The following is a 21,210-nucleotide window of genomic DNA, read 5'->3' as shown; positions in this document are numbered from 1 at the left end:
CTTGAAATAATCAAATTTAGCCAATTTCTTAATAAAAGTATAGCAAAAATATTATTTAAATCATAGACTAACATTTTACGTGTCACATATTAACAAAAGTTAGGGAAAATTATTGGAGCAAAAATAAAACCCAACTACATTAAAATATGTATAAAAAAAATTAAAAACCATTGAAACAACATGCTGATTATTTAATGGTGAATGTTAATCGAGGCATATATTCCCAAACCAAAGAGAAACAGCGGTTCAAAATATGTTTTAGAGTTGTAAAATAAAAAAAACTTGAGGCCAAGTTAAGAACACTTACATTAAAATAATTGAAAGTGGCATATACTCTTAGCCTAGAGTCAAAGAAAAATTTAACTTTCAATTTTTAATCTTAAATTTAGCAAATGTATTTTGATGCTTCTACTTTGATCTCCATTCGATTGTAGTTCGTATATTTTCAATAAAATTTAAAAATGTCACTAGTATTAGTTTAGTTGATTTAAAAATATATATATATTTAGAAGGATTACATTAATAAAATTTAGAAATGTATTCCATGATGTTTTTTCATACATGAAAATGATTATTTAACGAAGTTTCATATAAATATGATGTAAGGTTGTTGATCATATAAAAACAATAGTTTGTCCACATCAAGTGTAGTTGTTTTATTTTTTAGTTGAATGGTGGAACAAAAAATTAATTAAAAAAAGCATATAAAACTCATTCTTTTTAGGTAAGAAAAAACTATAGCAAATACTTGTAATTCTACCAAACTCACCCCTGCAATCCAAATACAGACAATTATCATTACCAACCAAACTCGCCAAACGCATCCTTAGGGCCAAATCACTTATTTAACCTTATCATATCTTGCAAATTATAATTAAAAGCCTATATTAGTAAATTATTAATTTTTTTTTCAATTACCATTCATACACAAAAATTTTAAATACATTTATTTCAAAGGTTATCCATGTCTTTTAGGCCCCGTTTGATAATAATTTCGATCCCATTTGGTAACCATTTTTATTTTTCTTTTGTCATTTAAAATCAAACCTATGAACACTACTTCTACCTCCAATTTTCTTCCTTTATTATCTACTTTTCATCAATGGTTTTAAAAATAAAACCAAATTTTGAGAACTAAAAAGATAGCTTTCAATTTTTTTTTGTTTTTGAAATTTGACTAAGAAATCAACTATTGTACTTAAGAAAGATGCAAATCATTGTAAGAATTGTTGATGAAATAAGTTTTTTTTTTAATTTTTTAAAAAACTAAATGTCTTCGTTTTCTATTTTCGAATTTTGAAAATTAAGTTTATTTCCTCCTCATTTATTATAATGATTTGCATATTTCTTAAGTATAATTGTTGAATTCCTAGCCAAATTCCAAAAACAAAACACAAGTTTTTAAAAGTTATTATTTTTTTTCAAAGTTTGGCTTAGTCTTTTAAACCAAAAATAAGATAACAAAAGAAGAATTTTGGATGTGAGAATAGTATCTATAAGTCTAATTTTAAAAAACAAGAAACAAATGACCAATGTCTCGTTTGGTAACTATTTCGTTTCCATTTTTTATTTTTGAAAATTAAAGTTTACATACACTATTTCAACATTTAAATACTTGTTTTTGCAAAAAATTTAACCTAAATCACAGTAAGAAATAAAAAGAAAATAGGCTTAATTTTCAAAAACAAAAATAAAAAAACGCAAATAGAGATCAAATGGTAATCGGAGTGAAATAATTTTAAATTATTATTTTTAAGTTTATAATAAATAAAATAGACATATATAAATATATATATATACGAGTTTACGAATATAAGTTCACATACTTGTCAACTTCCCAGTCAATCCCTTCATGTTACTAGGGTTTCCTATTAAACTCTCGAAACCTTATCGACGGGCTTCGGTTTCTTGGGTGTTCCAATATCGCATCTCCAGTAAGAATCAATTCATCTTCCATTCTTATTTTTCCTTTTCGTTTCAATTTTGAATCTCGGTACAATGTTCATGGAGGTGTCAATTACGTTGTGATGATGGCTGAATCATTCTAACCAGAATTTCTACTTTGTAGCTTGCAGGGTTCTTCCGTTTTCGCTGAAACTTGAAGAATATGTACTCGTCTAGAGGCAGTGGTAACTACGGACAGCAATCATCATATGCTGCGCAGACTGGATATGGCCAAAATGTACGCTCTCCGCTTTATTTTCAATTTCTGCACGTCTATCAATGGCTTGATGTTGTAAATTTGACACCCTATCGTTTGTTGATACGCCTTTTCCGTTTTATATTCAATTTCTTCATGTCTTTAGCATATTAACATTATCTTGATATTTTATTTGGCACCCGTTCGTCGATTCTTGATGTTTTGATACGCTCTCGGTTTTATTTTCAATTTTTGCATGCCTTTCGACCTAAACAATTATCTTGACATTTTATCTTGCACCCAATCGTCGATTCTTGATGTTTTGATACGCTCTCCAGGTTATCATTTGATTTGGTACCCAATAGTCGTGGTGGTTAGAAATTTATACAAGACGTTAGATATGTGATCTATCTAATTCTCTCATGCCCTAAAAACTTGTTTTGTTTTCGTTTATCAAATGTTGTTGACTGAATAATGTTTCTCCATATTCTATTTCCGATTGCCGAGCTCTTACCCATTATTTTGACCTTTTATATGTCATTTTTTTTTTTAAAAAAAGATTTGCCTTCTGAAAATCTAGTATTGATGAATTTTGTGTTAGGGGTTTTTAAGATTCCTTTTATTTCAGCACTCAAAATTGGCTGTTTTAAGGGATGTTAAGAACTAAGGAAATATAAAGTTAGGAAATAATTATTGCCCACATAAGCATAGCCCCTGCGATAAAATAGAATATTGCCAACACGAGCACAGCGGATGTTTGTTCCTTCCCTTGTTTTTGGAGGTTCAAATGCACATATCCCATATTTTTTTGCGCTAAAAAATGGAAATGATTATTGCTTTGTTTTTGTGGGTTCGTAAACCTTTATCACTACTTTCATCCTTGTTCTCATATTATGATCATTTTCTGGTGCTTTTGTAGTTGGGAAGTGTCTTCACTGGGAGTTCTGTTGGGGGACCTGACTCTCAACAGCACTCAGTGGCATCTAGGCACTCGTCAATGTTGGGAGCTTCGCAGGAAGCTGATACTGCTGCATATAGGTCGCATCCATCAAGCACCACTCATTATGGAGGGCAGTATAGTTCTGTGTATAGCTCAGCTGCATTGAGTAGCAAACCGCAGGTTAGGTTCTCACTCATTTAATTGCACGTCCTTGGGACTATTATGTTATTCTGCGTCACATCTTCTATGCCAGTGAGTTTCTTTGCCTAAATTGACTGGGATATGGGGAATTGGGTTTCTTCATATGAAAGTGTTGACAATCATCATGGTATCTGTTCAAACGTTCAGTTCATGTTTTGGTGGAGATTTAGTGTCATTTTCCTTGAGTTTGCTCTCTTTCCAATGTCGTGTTCTTGTGAAACTTATCGAGTAGTTTATCAAGATTCATTCCATTTGGTCTTTAAATATCCCCACCTTCTTATGAAGAGGTAAGCTGGTTACAAATTGGTGTCTGTTAAAAAATTGGAGTGCCTCTTAATTACCTTTGGTAAAAGATAGTTCCTGACTAACTTAACAACGTAGCAACCTTCACAATAAAGATGGAATGGACCAATTATATCATACAGTAAAAATTGGTGATTGCAAAGGATATGATTGCAACATATAAAATATGCATTCTACATTCATTTTCCTTTTTTGTAACAAGAAACAAAACTTTTTTGATTGAAAAGATAGAAAGGAGTACAAAAATTTCGAAGTCTGCAAAGTGTAGACTGAGACTTGACAAAAAACAGTGTTGACTGAGAAAGATTAAAAGAAAAAAAAAAGAAAAGGAAAGACTGAAGATTGTGCTCCTATAAGAGAAGCCCCTTAAAGTTATTGAAAATATCATTAATAAAAAGCTAACAGGAATATTATATAATGAATTCCAAGGAGAATCCTTGATCTTGATTAATTCAAAATGGCCTACAGCATCAAGGAACTGATTCAAATCTATTTGATTTCTTTCAAACCAAATTTCCCAACGGTTTGCCTTAATAACATTAATCCATTGTGTGGAAGAGACAGACTGGAAAGGAGATGCTAAATAATTGAGCTGTAATCTTTACAGCTAATCTAACTCATATGTTATTGATGGAAAAAGAAAACAACCTTGTTGTTGGGGTAGAGGAAACTCCCTCCTAAGAAAACTATTGCACGAGAGGCACCATATAGGTTGATTGATTATAGAAGGGGTGCTATTTCCCCCAAAAAACAGAAGATTTTTGTGAGACACTTCAACATGTTATCAATAATGGATGACATTGCTATAACTATTCATAGACTTAAATCTGCAGTAAGAGAGCACCATTTTGAGTTTCTTTCTAACCAAAAAATGCCATAAACAAGTACTAATTGCACACCCAGAGATGATGAAGGTGGCTTCGAGGTTTTTTCCTGATAGAAAGTTGAGGGGTAAGCCTTGAGTGCCTCATTTTAAATAGGAATGAAATCATTTATTGAAAAATATTGTATACCTAGTGCTGTAGTATTCTTATTTTAAAACCACATCAACTTCTAAAATTATCATTGAAAACAAAACCTAAAAGATTAGGAAAATAGACTAAGACTGCCAAACAATATTGAGAAAAAATGAAGGAAAAAATTGGGAAAAAGAAATTAGAAGAAAGGATGCTAAACTCATCATTCACGTGTTCCTTTATTGTCAGGTTTGTTTTTGTGTTACTTCTTCATGTGCTTGACGGATCAAGTGCTCAATTAGAGCTCTTTAAAAAAATTGGTAAAAGCACGCGGACACTTCAGAAACTATTTGCAAAAATAGGCTTTCTTTAGGCCTTTATTGGGACGTCTGTTCAAAAAAATGCAGCAACTATAGGGTTGGGTTGCAAAGAGACACAACACGCTACCACAAGGAAATTGAATATAATGAAGATACATGTATGATAAAAGAAAAATTTCTGTTTATATCTAAATAAAGACCAAAAATCAATCCAAAATAAGAAAATACACATTCTAAACCATTTTTCTATCATAAAAAAATCTTAATTGAAAAAACATATACTTCTATCTAAATCGTTATTATTTCTTTTCAAATTATTTGGATGGTTATGATTCAAACATATACTTCTATCTAAATCGTTATTATTTCTTTTCAAATTATTTGGATGGTTATGATTCTTGGTTCTCTTGAATCCAAGGTGGCGACGTGGCAATGTCACTTATCATTAATGTGTTGCGTCTCTTTTTCTACATTATTGTATCTTGCGCGTTAGACTCTTTTCATTATTCCAATGAAGAGACGTAACCCGTTAAAGATAACAAAAAATAGCCATATTTTTGCAAATAATTTCAAAATGTCCACGTTCTTACTATTTTTGTAAAGAGCTCTAATGGAGTGCTCAGTCCTGAGCTTGACTTGATTCACATGTTACCAAAGCCTATTTGGGTTGAGAATTTCTTACTAGAATCATGAATATTGGTTTAATGCATTACCTCCTTTGGATGGCTTGGTGACTGTGGTCATAACATAATCTATGGCCATTTGAATATGAGTTTTGAGGACATTAACTTTTCTTTGTAGATGGTTAAGTCGTGGCATCTGTGAGTTATCAATTAGTGTTTTTTCCATTTATAATGATGTTTGATATTGGAATTCCATATTACATCTTGCATTAGATGTTTCTTTATCATCTTAACTATCTCTCTCACTTCCATTAGTATCGTCAGTTTCTTATTCAGAGCAAAAGTTAGTTGGGATGCAGCCTTGTGGGCCATCCTTAGGTCTCACAAATTTGCGGTAGATGAATAATTGAGATCTCATTTTTACCCAACATTGATGCTAAATTATTAATCTATTTTTCCAATTACAGGGCCCTCCACTGACTGCCAAAGGGACCAGTGTTCCATCAGCTTTGGAAGGTCGGGGAGGCTATGCCTCAGCCATTTCTGATTCCCCTAAGTTTCTGTCAAGTGACTATATATCATCTTCAAACCATGGTTATGGTCATAGAACTGATCAGTTGTTCACTGAAAAGGTTACTGAGTATCCTACTCTCGATAGGCGGCAATACAGTGAACGACAGAGTGCTTACTTAGGGAGGGATTTGAACACTGATGCAGCTGGGCGATTTTCTGAATCTTCTGTTGGTTTTGGACATCAACGTCATGTATGGTTTCTGTAGGAATTTTTTGGGGTCATATGTTGTTAATTTCTCAATTCTTCCTTTGCAGAAAATTATGAGCTTTGGATGATCTGTTTAGGTGTGGTGTTCTCATGATGGTATTCTTTCTCTGTTGTGTTCTAACAGGCTGACTCGTATGACCGTGTGGATCAGATGTCACTGCTTCGTCAAGAGCAGTTGCTAAAAACTCAATCTCTGCAATCAGATGCCCTTGATGGGAGCTCAAGGTACAGTCTTTTGGTCAGCACATTTTTATGTTGCAATCAGTCAAGGTTGGCTTATTTTTTCTATGGAAATTTGGAAGTTTGTGATTATATGACTCGTCCAATATTCAAAACGATAAAACAGCTAAATTCTTCAGTTTTTTCATTCTGCTTTTATTGGTGTTAGTCTATAGAATGAATAAGATGAAAGTCTGTTTCTTATGACGCTAAGTAGCGGGACATTTCTGGCAGACAAAATGATTATCTTGCAGCAAAAGCTGCTGCTAGTCGTCACTCAACCCAAGAACTTCTCTCTTATGGAGGAGTAAGAGTAGATGCTGATCCTCGCAATGTGTCCGTGCTTAATTCTTCTTATAGTGGGCAACATTCGACATCAATTTTAGGAGCTGCTCCGCGTAGAAATGTGGATGAACTTATCTACTCCCAGAGTTCATCAAATCCAGGTTATGGAGTGAGCTTGCCACCAGGTAGAGACTATGCTGCAGGGAAAGGGCTTCATGGAACTTCTCTTGAGTCAGATTATTCAGGCAGTATGTTGACACATAGTAGCCATCCAAGGATTGACGAACACAAAGATGATAGAGCTGGTTATCTTCGTGAATTCGAGCTTAGAGAGGAGGAACGTCGGAGGGAGCGTTTTCGCATTAGAGAGAAAGAAAGAGAAAGGGAGAAGGCACGAGAACGCGAACGTGAACGGGAACGAGAACGGGAACGAGAGCGGGAACGAGAACGACGAGAACGTGAACGTGAAAGAGAAAGAGAACGAGAAAGAGAACGGGAAAGAGAGCGGATCTTGGAAAGACAGAAAGAAAGAGACAGAGAATTCAAACGTGGGCTTGAAATTAGGCGCGAACGCACTCCACCAAGAGTTTCTAAGGACAGACGTGGTTCCTCTTTGACGAAGGAGGGGAGACCACTACGCCGAGATTCTCCACATTATGAAGCTTTGCATAGGTGGATCTTGATGTTTATTTTTGACCCTCCTATAGTTCCCCATGCAGAATCTTTTGTTGGTCCATTATAACTAACTCAGTGTTCTTTAATGCTGAAGGCAACACTCACCCGTTAAAGAAAAAAGGAGAGAATATGTCTGCAAGGTAAAAAGATCTGGAGCTCAGTCATTCAATGATTTTGACGAGATATATCCCATTAAATATCTGGTTCCTTCCTGTTCGTAGTTTAGGGACTGGACTGGACTTTATCGGATTTAATTCGCGTTTGCTCCAGATTTTCTCCATCTTATTCTTTCCTTTGCTTCTTGACCTGGAATTAGTGTTTAGTCCTAAAATTATCTAAACCCTTGTTTGTCTCCCTCTCTTTTATATTGTTGGTTCTGATTCAGTGTTTCTTCACTTCCCAGAATTTGTTTTCTGATTTGTTTTTTCATTGGTTGCTTGGATTCCATTTGTTCGTTTCCTTCCTTGACAAAAAGCAAGGGTTTGTCAATAATAAGCCCAGTTTCTTCTCCTTCCTTCTCTATGTCCTTACACTCGAGTTTCTTCATGTTCCCAAAAGTTTCTCTTGCATTCATTTTCTTTTTCAGCCTGCCATTTGCTCCTCCAAGATTCTATTTGTTCATTGCGTACCTTGACTTTCCCACTCTTCTGGAACAAATTACCGTGATACTTTTTTTTCTCCCACTTTTTTTAATTTGATTTTTTTGCAATTGTGATATATTACCCATCATGAAGCGTTTTCATGTTCTTCATTGGTTCTACTTGGTTTCCATTTGCTCATTGTCTTCCTTGAATCCCCATTCTTCTGGAACAAGCTGCTTTTGAGGCATATAGTTCGTTTTGCAATTGTGATGTAATCATGCATTGTTTTTGGGAGCAGCGTGGCCAATCTTCTGAGCTCCTGGAATATATTAGGAGTCAATCTTTATCTTGTGCTTCCGTTGTTTATCCCAAAAAGACTGGAATGAAATTTCTTTTTGGTTTTAATTTGACTTGAATGATTGTTAATGTTTCTCTTATGTGTAATAGTCGAGTAAGAACATGTTAGGATGGTAATAATCTCATGAAAGCAAATTGTTTTTACTACTCCATGGAAATTGTTTCTCTGTTCTTTGTAGCTGTCTTCTTGCTTTTGCATTTCTTTTGCTGTTGCAACCAATGATTTTCTGTTGTGATTCTTGCCTTTCCCCGGCCCTTTGTGGATATTAATTATCATTACTTGCAGGTGTATGCACACAGTTTAGTAGATTTACAACGGGATTATCTGTCATTAGAAAAGCGATATCCCCGACTCTTCATATCCCCAGAGTTTTCGAAGGTTCACAATTATACGTGTTTTAGGAGTTTTCATTAATTGATTGATGGTAGATCTTTGGACCTGATGTTTTTAACTAATCTAGGTTATTGTGAATTGGCCCAAGGAGAAACTCAACCTTTCCATTCATACGCCTGTCAGGTATTTATTTCTTCCTTGTGTAGTTTGAAACTTTTCTTGTAACTTCTTGGGGAGTGCATTGTAATAAAGTTCATGCACATTTTTGTCTCCCTCCCTTTTCCTTTTGTCAAAGTTGAGGGTCGGAAATTATATTATATGGCCCCATTTGGGTTGAGCATTTTATTTCTGCCTATTTTATGCATGTCTGTGTCCATGCTTATTCTGCATCAAGCATAAGCTGCAGCTTTATTTTTTGTTTTCTTCTATTGCTGGTTCTGCCACTTTGATGGAGCTTCTGAGTTTTATGGAAAAAACCATAAGGATAGGTTTCGTTTAATTCATTTAGGACTCTCGCATGATAAAAACAGAAATTCAACCTTTCTCCTATTTTTTCAACGTTATATAATAAACAGTAACTTGAGCATCCGTTCCTCTTTGCATACTTATTAGTTATTACCTGTGGATGTTATGTTGTGAGTTTTGAATGATTGTTTGTTGATCAAAGAGTGTATTAGGAAAGAATAAGTACCAATCTAATAGTAATGCATCCTTGTTGCTACAGTTTTGAGCATGATTTTATTGAAGAAGGGACTGTATCTAGCTCAAAAGAGCATTCCGATGAGCTTATGGCTAGAGAACCTGATAAACCAGATCATGTCAATACAGTATGGAATGTGAAGGTGGGTTGCTAGGAACTTGTTTTTGATGTTTACTACAATCACTCTGTTTCTCATAGAATTCCCTTTATGTTCTCGTGCCTTCTGCAAACCGTGCTTTGATTTCGTGTGTTATTCAAGGAAGTATAATCCGCTGGTCAATTATGCCCTTGCCTTCTTTAATGATCCTTTTCTACTTGTAACATCTCCTTGGAAATTAAGTATTTTCCCTAATATATATATCATTACAAATGTTAAAATACAAATTTATTTCCCTGAATGATGTATATATTGAAGATCTAAGGATAAGGTAATGTTTTCTTTGGTGATATGCTTATTGCTGTTTTCTGTTACACTGTGAATGGAGGAGAAATGATGCTTTATGGACCATACTTTACTGATAAGAACAGGTCCTAGTACTACACTTGATCTTAACTGGAGGGCTGAGAAAGGTACTTTTATGGACCGAATTTTGGGAACCCTGCACTGAGCATTGAAGATTAACTATGCTACTAGTCACCTATATAAGTTGAAGTGGATGCTCATGCATCATAGTAGAACATGCATTAATTCACAAAAAATGACCGATCATTGTACATGAACTACTTTATAGTTGGTGGAAAATACACTTCGGTATCTGTACATATTTTTCCTCATTGAGGTTGACCATTTTAGTTTTTATTCCTATCTCTTTCATTTTGAATTTAAAGTAGGTGAAGGAAAATTAGTTTAGTACCCTGCTTCTCATTTATCTTTTTTATCGTTTGGTTCAGGTTATTTTGATGAGTGGTATCAGTAAGAATGCTCTTGAGGAGTTGTCATCTGAGAGAAGTTTGGACGACCGCATACCCCACTTTTGCAATATCCTTAGGTTTGCAATTCTTAAGAAAGACCGCAGTTTCATGGCAATTGGTGGTCCATGGCAATCGTCTGATGGTGGTGATCCTTCAGTTGATGATGATGCTTTAGTGCGAACGGCCCTTAGGTTTGTGTTGTGTGCTCCCTATGTTTGTATGTGAGAAAGAGCATTGCTGCTTTGTCTTACTTGTGCCTTCTTTATGTCCAGATATGCAAAGGATGTTACACAACTAGACTTGCAAAACTGCCACCACTGGAATCGTTTCTTAGAGGTCATATTTATAATACTTTTAAACCTGATTGTGTCTGTTAGCTGTATGTTGAGTATATAACTTCGTTTATTTTTTGTAATTAAAGAGCTGACACTTGAAGGTATTTGTCTCATCAGATACATTATGATAGATATGGCAAGGATGGGGTTTTCAGCCATAAAGAAGTCTCGGTACTATTTGTTCCAGATTTATCTGATTGTCTCCCTTCACTAAATGTGTGGAAGGAACAATGGCTTGCACACAAAAAGGCTATTGCTGATCGAGAGCGCCATATTGCACCAAAAAAGGAGGTTTGTGTTTCTATTGTTTTGTTCTAAGTAGAAGCTTTCATGAACATTGAGGCATATTATTATTCTTCCGCTTTTTATTTGAAGAGCTTATGGCTGTTAGCTGTTACCTGTTAATGAAAAACAAGTTTTTAAATGTGTGTAATACAACTTGGGCCGGAACTTTCTAAAAGATGAGGATGATATTCCAGCTGTTGTGTCATTATTGAGACGAACTTTTGATAGGACGAAGAGATGACCAAGCATGAATTAATATTATGAATTTCTTATATATGAATGACTGGAATCTGTATATACAACTTACCTTCTCTGTCATTGAACATTCATATCCTTTCAAGTCCTGTTGTTCAAAGATTTGGTATTGTGTGCCTTTTCAAATATAAGTTATTTATTTGCGTTATGTGGGTAAGTTCATGCTGCATTGCTTTAAAGAAAATATTGGTCATGGGGATGGCTTGCTATACTTTAAATTAAAGTTTCTTGTGGGACCACAGTTTTGTTTAGTCATTTACAGATTCATTTCCTTGTCCTTCCAATCCTTGCTTAACATGGTTGCCTTAGACTCGTATTAAGTTCTTAGACCCAAGATTTCTCTTTTTTATTTATGCACTGATATAAAAAAGTTGAAATCTCAGATATCCAAGGAAGCAAAGGAAGGGAAGGAAGGTACTTTTCTTTTGCTTATCTACTTAAAAGACACTATTGACTTTATTATTTACTACTAAAATGTTATCATCCCCTACTTTTCTGTTGCTTATCTACTTAAAAGACACTATTGACTTTATTATATTTACTACTAAAATGTTAACATTCCCTTGCTATTTATTTTCGTAGTCAAAGAAATGGAATCAACAAAAGATACTAAAATCATTGATAAGCTTGAAAAAGAGCAACACTGTGTGTCAACCAGGCAAACCGACATAGATAAAAAGGAAAAGAGTGACAAAGGGGACAAAGGGAATACATCCGAGGGAAGGGGTAATGCAAGTAGCACAAAACTTGAAAGCAAGGATGCAGAAGAAAGAGGCAAGGAACCTCAAAATGTTGAGAAACCAGATCAAGGAGAAGTAGCTGGTGGTACACAGAAAAGTGGCACTGTGAAATCTGGAAAAAAGAAGATTGTCAAGAAAATTGTCAAACAAAAGGCCAAAACAGTTGGTGATGCAGCCAGCAAGAAAAATGACAAACTGGATGAAAAGGTTGATGGAGAGCAGAACTCTGACATTCCATCGGATCAACCTTCAAATGATGCTGCGGCTGTCAAGACACCTGGAAAGAAAAAAGTAATTAAACGGGTGGGAAAAATTCCTCACAATGAAAAAACTAAAGATGTACTTCCGAAAGTAGAAAACGAAATGGACTGCTCTGAGGATAAGTCTAAGGATAATTCAGATCCTAATGCAACAGTAGGTCAAGATGCTGTTGTGAGAACGACGGTGAAAAAGAAAGTAATTAAGAGGGTACCTAAAAAGAAAGTTACTGTCGAGGAAGCTTCTAAAAAAGGTGAAGATGGTGATGGGAGCGAGAAGAAGGTTACAACAGATGAAACACAGAATGTAGAGAAGTCCACTACAGATGATAAACAAGAAAAGATTCCTAAATCAAAGTCGATATCGCCTACTATGTTAAAACGGCGTGATTCCGTAAATTTGAAGAAGGGTGAGAAAGAGCCTGTGAAGAATGACAAGGAAACTGGCAAGGAAATTGGTCCTGTGACCAATTTGGCTGACAAACAAAAAGTTGGTGAGAAAGATAGTAGTGATGGAAAGAGAGAAAATTCTAAAGATGGTGAACAATCAAAAGATGAGAAAGAGAAAATGGGTAAAGATGAGTCTAGAAGCAAACCAAACAAAGAATCAAAAGAAAAGAGAAAGTCTGAAGAACCTCCTCGACATCCTGGGCTGATACTACAAACAAAATGGAGCAAGGATTCCAAAGTAGGTTCATTTTAGCCAGATGCATTTACATTAATAACTAAGGTGCATCCTATAACAGCATGTCTTAATTGTATCTCGTTTTAATTGTGCAATACAGTGTCGATCATTGTCGCTTTCCCTTGACTCGCTCTTGGAGTATACGGACAAAGACATTGAAGAATCAACATTTGAGGTAGCAGCAAGGAAGATTTTCATTGCCTTCTCTTCCTAAAGTTCTTTTTATTGAAGTTCTCGATTTACTGATTGAATGCAATATTTACTGGTTTATTGCCTACTTACGTTGCATTTTCTTTTTCCTTTTCAGCTTTCACTCTTTGCCGAGTCACTCTATGAAATGCTTCAGTATCAGATGGGATCCCGTATTTTAACTTTCCTCCAGGTTGCATGAGCCTTTGAGGCAGTTAAATTATTGTTCCTGATGGTATTAATTTTTTTTTTAATATTTATTCTATTTTTTATTTTGGCATAGAAATTGCGTGTCAAGTTTGTGGCAAAGAGAAATCAACGAAAACGGCAACGGGAGGAAATCCACAAGGAAGACAATAAAAAATCATCACCAAAACGACCAAAGACTACCGACATTCCTATTGAAAATAAATCTGTGGAACCAGAATCATTAAGTCTGTCTCAAGCAGATGCCGGAACACCTGCAGTGGAGGGGAATGACTCGGCTGGTCATGTTGATGAGACGAAGATGGAAACTGAAACAGATTACGGTGAGGAGCCTGAAGAAGACCCTGAGGAAGATCCTGAAGAATACGAGGAACTCGATGACACAAGTTCTCAACACAATTCATCTAATGAGGCATCTTCCTTCTCTCTCTTCTCCACCCCCACCCCCCCCCACCACAGAATCATTTGGAAGGAACTGTTTGCTTATTTTGGAAATTTTAATGAAATTAAGTTAATGATTTGAGGCGGGACAATCTCTCAGAAAGCATGTGTAGGGCTCTGAAGTGTGTGGTGTGCCTGTGCTCTTCTACTTTATTATTATTATTATTATTTTCTTGTAATTTATCTTTTATATCTCTAATGTATTGTATTCTATATTTTATATCTCTTATGTATAGAGTTTAATTATTCTATAAAATTCTATTTCATGAGACAATATTTTGAAACAGTCTGTTTTACTTGTGGTAATAGAATGAAGCTGATGCTACAGTTGAAACCAATGATGAAGAGGATACTACAATGGGAACCAATGAAGAGGATGCTAAGACTGAATTGAACGAAGAGGCAAAGACAGCAGCAGCCAATGTAGAGCCTGAAAATGTTGCAGGAAGTCAACGTGAAGAAGAAGCCAAGGGGTCAAACCCGGAGGGTGTTAGCAAGAAAACAACGGAGTCCGATAAAAGAGGGGTGGAGGTGGAGATGAAGAAGAAAGAAGTTTCACCTCCCAAAGAGGCAGTGGTAGACAAGGAGCTACTACAGGTGCTTTACCAATCTTCCAACCTAACTCTTTTGCGGAAAGCTTACTGTTACATTCTTGCTGATTTTGGTTCTCTGAAACAGGCTTTCAGGTTCTTCGATCGAAACTTAGTTGGCTATATTCGGGTAAATCTAATTGTTCTTTGGATTTTGCTTTTTCTGTTGGTTGTATCTCACATATATACATACAAGGAAAGGAAGAAAGAACTAGAGATTTTCACATCATGAAATTAAAAACTGGATTTCGTGTTGGTATCTATCAGGTTGAAGACATGAGAATGGTTATCCACAATATGGGGAAGTTCCTTTCTCACAGGGATGTAAAGGTAAAAAGCCAGTTTGTTAGTAGCTTAAAACCGAATTTATCATTCAACTTACTTGGTGGATACAAATTTGATAATGATGTTTTTTTTTTTTTTTTTTTAACCCATAAATTTCTATATATATATATATATCAGGAGCTTGTTCACAGTGCACTGTTGGAGAGCAATACTGGAAGAGATGATCGGATCCTTTATGGCAAACTAGTACGAATGTCCGACATTTGAAATTGTAGTATGGAGCATTCACTCAGATTTATTATTTTTTTGTTAATTTTGACTTTTTTTTTTTGCCTGAAACTTTGAATATTTGGGCAGTTTTGAAATTTTCTATGTTCATATTTAGATCGAAACTTTTCAACGGTTGGAGATAAATGTGATTGTAGTTTATTTAAATGAGATTAAAAAAAAAATCACTTGGCATAATTAGTCAATTCGTTCCTAACTTTATGTTGAGTTTTTCCTTTTCCCCTCAACGGAAAGTTTTTAAAACGTTTATTGTACTATGGTTGAATTTTTAGTCCATTCGTTTTTTAAAAAATAAATTTTTAGAAGTTTTTTTTTTCCCCTAAAATTTGGTTTGGATTTTTAAATCATTAAGAAAAATAAATTGAAAGTGTGTGAAAGTAGTGTCTATTCCTAATTTTAAAAAACGAAAAATAAAAAAGGAAATGATTAAGTTCTTAGGTTTTAATAATTTTAATTTAAAAAATGCAGTATTGTCGTTATTTACCATTTAACCATAAGTTTCCATTTTAAATTTACTCAACCATTTGTATCTTGGAAATAGAAAAAGCTTTTCAGGTTTGTTTTATTTATGAATTTTAATTTCAATTTAGAAATACACTACTAATTTATGTGACTCTGACTTTAAATTTGACTAAACCATACAGTTCTTTCTAAACTGTTAACTTGTGTGGTTCGATTGATGTAAAAGAAAAGCAAGCATGGGGACATCACCCCCTTACAAAGTTAACAAACAAAATTGCATTTTTTTTAATTAAGAAAAAGCAGTTATATTTCTATGACCAATGTGAAGATGATGAATACAATTGAAGGTCTCAAAATGTGTTTAAGGTTTAAAAAAAAACTGTCTAAGCTTTTTTCATAGATTGTTTTTACGACCGTATTAAACACAAATTTTCGTATATTAATCTAGGTGGTTCAACTCAATAAAAACAATTTGTGCTATGAGAATGAGCAAATTTATCTTATTTTATATCATGACTTTTACTCTTTCTTTAGCTATGATATTTGAATCCTAAAGGAAGTATTTTATCACATGATAAAAGAAAATAAAAAAATAAAATAGTAGTTGAAGAAATAGCGTAATAAAAGTAAATAAGACAACATGACAATAGATGAACTAAAATTCAAGATAAAGAACTTGTGGATTAACTAAAAGGAATGAAGTACACTTGGTGAAAATTGAAAAAGAACTGGAACTTAAATAATAAAAAAAAAAAAAGAAAAGAAAAAAGAAAGATGTAAACCAAATGAAATAAATAATAAAACATTGTTTGGTAGTTTATATATATAAGTTTGTGATGTAAATAAATCTGGGGAAATAGTAATGGTAGGGTGGTGGAAATGGTTGTACTTGGTGGTTTTGTAGTTTTGTATATCTAAAAGCTTTTGGGTTGGTTGTAAATATGTTGATAGAAGTTTTAAATGGTTGTTATAAATTTATAATACAAAGTATAGTTTGAATATGGCTTAGTTTGGAATTGATTGATATTCTTTGGACCTGTTTTAGTCAATTTTCGGGGACGAAATTCGCAAAAAAGGAGCAATAATTTGTAAGCCCTAAAACCTTAGATAAATTCCCTGAGTTGATTTTGACATGAATGACATATTTTGGGGTTAAAGGACCTAAAGTTGTACTTGTTGATAAAGGTAAGAATTTGACTAAGTATTAGTGGGAAAAGAGATAGCATGCATTGGACAATTTTTGAGCAAGTTCAACTCATCAAACTTGAGAAGAAATACCTACTTAGGGATTATGTGCAACACGTCATGCCTAGGGAAGTTTAACATATTCTCATTTGTTTGAGTGTTGGGAGTAAGTTCTAAGAAAGTTAGTATGGAACATCTAGCTTAAGGAGAGTGACATTGAGCACACACTCTTGGACTCATGCTTTGGACAAGAGAAGATGACATTGGACGCATCCTTTTGACAAAGAAATGAGTGATCGGAAGGAACATCTATTTGAGCTCATCACATCATGCCTAGAAAACTAGTATAAGGGACTCATTTCCTAGTCTGAGATGCATGAATTAAAGAGGTTTACATTGGACGCATAACCTTAAGAGATTAACCTTGATTGCATATTCTTAAGAGAGAATGCGTGGAGTGCATGACCTTAAAAGGACATCTTGAATGCATACCATAAGGGAGGAGTAGCTGGCAGTATGCTTAAAACTTGAGGAAGTGTAGGCAAGAGAGAAACCATGCATTGAGCAAAACCAAAAGAGAATTTGAGGCAAATGAGGGCGAAATGCATCTTTATATGTTCACTTGGTTGTTGCATGCGTGGAGTGCATGACCTTAAATGAGGGAGAATTTGAGGCAAATGAGGGCGAAATGCATCTCTATTGTAATTGAGTAAGTAAATTTTAGAAGTAAGAGGTGGCTGATTAGGAGGAAATTTGACTAAATCTGAAGGAGGAGATGGTTGTTTTTAAGTAAGTAAGAGAATAAAACAAAATTTGGTGTAACCACCTCAAAATTTGGTATATGTGGGATAATTTTTGGAAGACACCTGGTGAGAGGTGGAAGCACAATTGGCAGTAGGGAGGTCATTGGAGTAGAGCTGTTGGTCGGCTGCATAGTTTTGCACCAATTGAAGTTCGCAAATAAAATAGGGGCCAATTGGGTATTTTGAGGATATTTAGCCCTAAATTAAATGGATAAGGAATTTAAGATAATTTCGTAATAATTCAGGTAAGGTTGAAAATTGGAAAAATTAGGGATCCAAGTAGAGTTTAGAAAGGATTGGAGGCAGAGAAATTCTTGCCAGTAACTTTGAGTGGTTTATTTTCAATTATTTTGAGCTATAATCTATCTATATGGTATTATAGTAAGTATGATTTATGGAGAAACCTGGTATGATCGGTTTTACCTGTACCTTTGAGAATTTAAACTGTTTTGAAATTTTTTTGCTGTTTATTACATGATTTCTATGAAACTGATTTGTTGGCATTAGAATCTCTAATTTTGGCTTTAATTTTGGGAACTCATATTTTTAATGGGTTTTATGGATAGATTTAAAACCACTGGATTATGTACCTGTTGGGTTATATGTCTTAAAACCCGTAGTTTGTAAAGTTAAACATTTTCTATTATTAATGAAGTTGTTATTGAATTTGTAAGTTGCACTTCTAAAGACTAAATCCAATAAACTAAGATCAATGTCTATTATATGAATACTTGAACTTTATGTGAAAACATAAAAGTGGATCAGGTTCGAGTAAATAGTCAAAATGATCTATAGTATACGAATAAGGTTGGGTGCCTTATTCTGGTAACACTATCGGATGCGACCCACCCTGTAGTTGTTACAATTTGTTGTAGAGTGCTACAAGCGAAGTGATCATTATTTGTTCATGTATTGATATGAGGAGTGGGGGCGCCCATGCAATGAGTTTGCGTAAGATTGGGCCAAGAAATAAGTCATTCTTACTTTATAACGCTGTTTACTGTTTAGGACAGACTATCTCGCTTAGATGACCTAGGTAACTCGATCTTAATGTTGAGCTAACTATGAGCTCCTGTTTATTTGGGATTATTCTTAGATTTTCATAGGTAAGGGTTGGCTCAATAAGCCTCCATTTTAGAGGTAAGTCCAGGTAGATAGTGAAGGAAATCGGACATGAGGATTTTCATGAGCAGCGGAAGGATCTTTCCAAATTTCAATCGTATATGAACAATTCAATTACAATCACAAAACGGAAACAACAGGCTATGCGTAAAACAGAAATTACAGCATGCTTTACTACACGATCAAGGGAAGAATTCACATAATTTGAAGACTCATCTTCAAGATCCTTCAATCACGAATGCTTAATCATAGCAACATGGCAACACACGAACGCTCGTACATTACAATCGCTACACAACTCGATCACAGCGATCTCGAACACCCCGAAAACCACGAATGGCCTCACAGAACCTCGATCGTGTCGAGTTGAGTATGACACCACCAAAAAGGTTACCTTGGTATTCTCGGTGTGAGAATCCAGAGTGTGGGCTCTGTGTGGACTTGGTTAGAGGTAGAGACTGGAGGAAGAACAATCGTGTAAATGATTGAGCAAGTGGGAGATGTGAAAGCCTATCGTATAGGACGATGCCCAATCGTTTAACAAAAGCCATGTGATCGTCTAGCAAAAGCTATGTTATCGTTTAGCTCATTGATCAGCTGAGAGTCTATCGTATAGAAACAAATCTCCACGATCGTCTAGTCTCTCCAAGCTATCGTTTAGTAAATCTGATTTACTTAACAACCTTTTCGGGAGAACTTTTCGAGATTGGAAATCTCAAATTAACCTCTTTTCTAAAATTAGAAAATTCTTTTTCTTTTATCTCACGGTTACTATGAAACTACCAATAACCTCCCACTCAATTGGTTATTAGAGAAAAAGAGATAATTATTCAATAATTATTATTATTATAAATATAAATGATAACCAACTTATCATACTATATTTATAACCTATAGTTTTAATATTTCATCTCATGAAACATATAAACCATAACTCTTTTTCTATTCCATGGCACTTAATGTAAATCTCATTTACATTAACCCCCCACTAGATATATCCCATACACCATACCGATCATATCATATATAATCGAAATAACTCTTGTTAATTTGAACATTTTAAATCAACACCAAGATCTGATTCTCAACTTGAATCCATTGAACTACCAAGGGACCTTATGGACTTGTAGCTCGAAGCTCCAACGGTACATGAATAATTGACTAAACTCTTTAGTCATGAGATCCACCATCCGTTAACTGCCAGTCACTCCACTAAAGACCGACAACTGAACTCTCCTTACTACATGTATATTATGTGTCCATCTTAACCAATCAATAGTGAGACAACCCTTCACAGATCGCTCGTAAGTACAGCTCGATCAATAACCGTTATGCTTCAGTAGTTACATCTAACTCCTTAAGTACCATTGATTTCTCTAATGAACATAAGTCATAATCCTACTATGACTGAGTCCTCTATTCTAAAGAGAAACTGTGTCCACTATGTTCAAGCCCCGGAATGAGCCCTTAAGAGAGCAATCTCTACTTACCTCTGCTTCAGGGAATGAGTGAATTCCATCTTGTGTAACTGAGTTTACAGCTCCCAAATCAGACAAGTCCCTAAAAAGGAAGGCATGTTGAGTTGGCATCTGGCAAATCTCACCCATACTAATCAAAGGATCGCTCTCAAAGACAGGAGTTCCCAAAACACTCAGGATTGAGGTCATGTCACCTATGGTCATTTAGGTGAGATGTAAATTTCCAGTATCAATGGCGTTATATACAGAGACGAATCATCTCGTGGTCCAGTCTTATACAAACTCTTTGTATAGGACACCTCCGCTCGCATGTCTCCACATGAATGGTCAGTTTCTACCATCTGTAGTAGTTTACAACACTTGCAAACCCCTACAAAGTGGGTCATATCCATAGTGTCACCAGGATCAGGTATCCCACCTTAATCCTTATACTACAGACCTATTTAGGTTATCACTTAAGGCATGATCCACTTGTATATCTCATATACATGCTTAAGTTTACATACAATAGCCATGGAGCTTTTTTTTATTAGATATGAATAAATACCAGAATGAAATAATGCTTATTTTATTCATAAACAATGTGTATAATTACAAACAACGAGACTCTAAAAGAATTAGGACACTAATTCCAACAATCTTCACTTGTCCTAATGCCTCGGGAGACTAATGTACAATACAATAAAAAACATGTACAATATACAATAAACTAGAGCATACCCCAGTATCATCTTCCACTTGCCCTAGACAAGATGCCACATGTCCCGCAGACCCAGACTCTCCAGGTGACTCTCGAACACTTTAGCTGTGAGAGCCTTTGTAAAGGGATCAATAATGTTATGCTCCGACGCGATCTTCGTAACTATCAAATCACCACGATGCACAATATCCCTGATCAAGTGGTATTTTCGCTCTATATGCTTGCCCACTGATGATTCCGAGGTTTCTTCGAGTTTTCCACAGCCCCACTGTTATCACAATAGAGAGTGATAGACAAATCTATATTTGAAACAACTTCCAAATCTAAAAGAAATTTCCTCAGCCAAATAACCTCCTTAGCTGCTTCATAAGTGGCTATGTATTTGGCTTCCATAGTGGAGTCCTTGATGCATCATTGCTTAATGCTTCGCCACACTATAGCCCCTCCATTTAGAGTGAACATTGACCCCGATGTCGATTTATGAGAATCTCGATCAGTCTAAAAGTCAAAGTCTGTGTATCCTGTAAGGATCAGATCCTCTTATCTCCACACACGAGCATGTAGTCCCTCGTTCTC

General features: G+C 35.0%; 1 protein-coding gene across 1 annotated transcript; it reads left to right on the top strand.

The window, feature by feature from the left end:
• The first annotated feature begins 1,788 nt into the window (after positions 1 to 1,788).
• EMB1579 (ATP/GTP-binding protein family) lies at positions 1,789 to 15,061 on the top strand. Its single transcript, XM_039033541.2, has 22 exons — positions 1,789 to 1,934; positions 2,069 to 2,182; positions 3,060 to 3,260; positions 5,951 to 6,247; positions 6,389 to 6,489; positions 6,718 to 7,440; positions 7,538 to 7,583; positions 8,668 to 8,760; positions 8,843 to 8,898; positions 9,440 to 9,557; positions 10,307 to 10,518; positions 10,600 to 10,663; positions 10,780 to 10,953; positions 11,586 to 11,616; positions 11,785 to 12,887; positions 12,985 to 13,059; positions 13,192 to 13,266; positions 13,357 to 13,692; positions 14,031 to 14,318; positions 14,400 to 14,441; positions 14,579 to 14,641; positions 14,774 to 15,061. Exons 2-22 carry the CDS (start codon positions 2,108 to 2,110, stop codon positions 14,861 to 14,863), a joined length of 4,263 nt encoding a protein of 1,420 aa, XP_038889469.2. The 5' UTR covers positions 1,789 to 1,934; positions 2,069 to 2,107; the 3' UTR covers positions 14,864 to 15,061.
• Positions 15,062 to 21,210: the final 6,149 nt, after the last annotated feature.

This window comes from Benincasa hispida, chromosome 6 (assembly GCF_027475165.1).
Source record: "Benincasa hispida cultivar pf3 chromosome 6, pf3_genome.v1.1, whole genome shotgun sequence".
NCBI lineage: Eukaryota > Viridiplantae > Streptophyta > Magnoliopsida > Cucurbitales > Cucurbitaceae > Benincasa > Benincasa hispida.
This window is presented reverse-complemented; position numbering and strand designations above follow the sequence as displayed.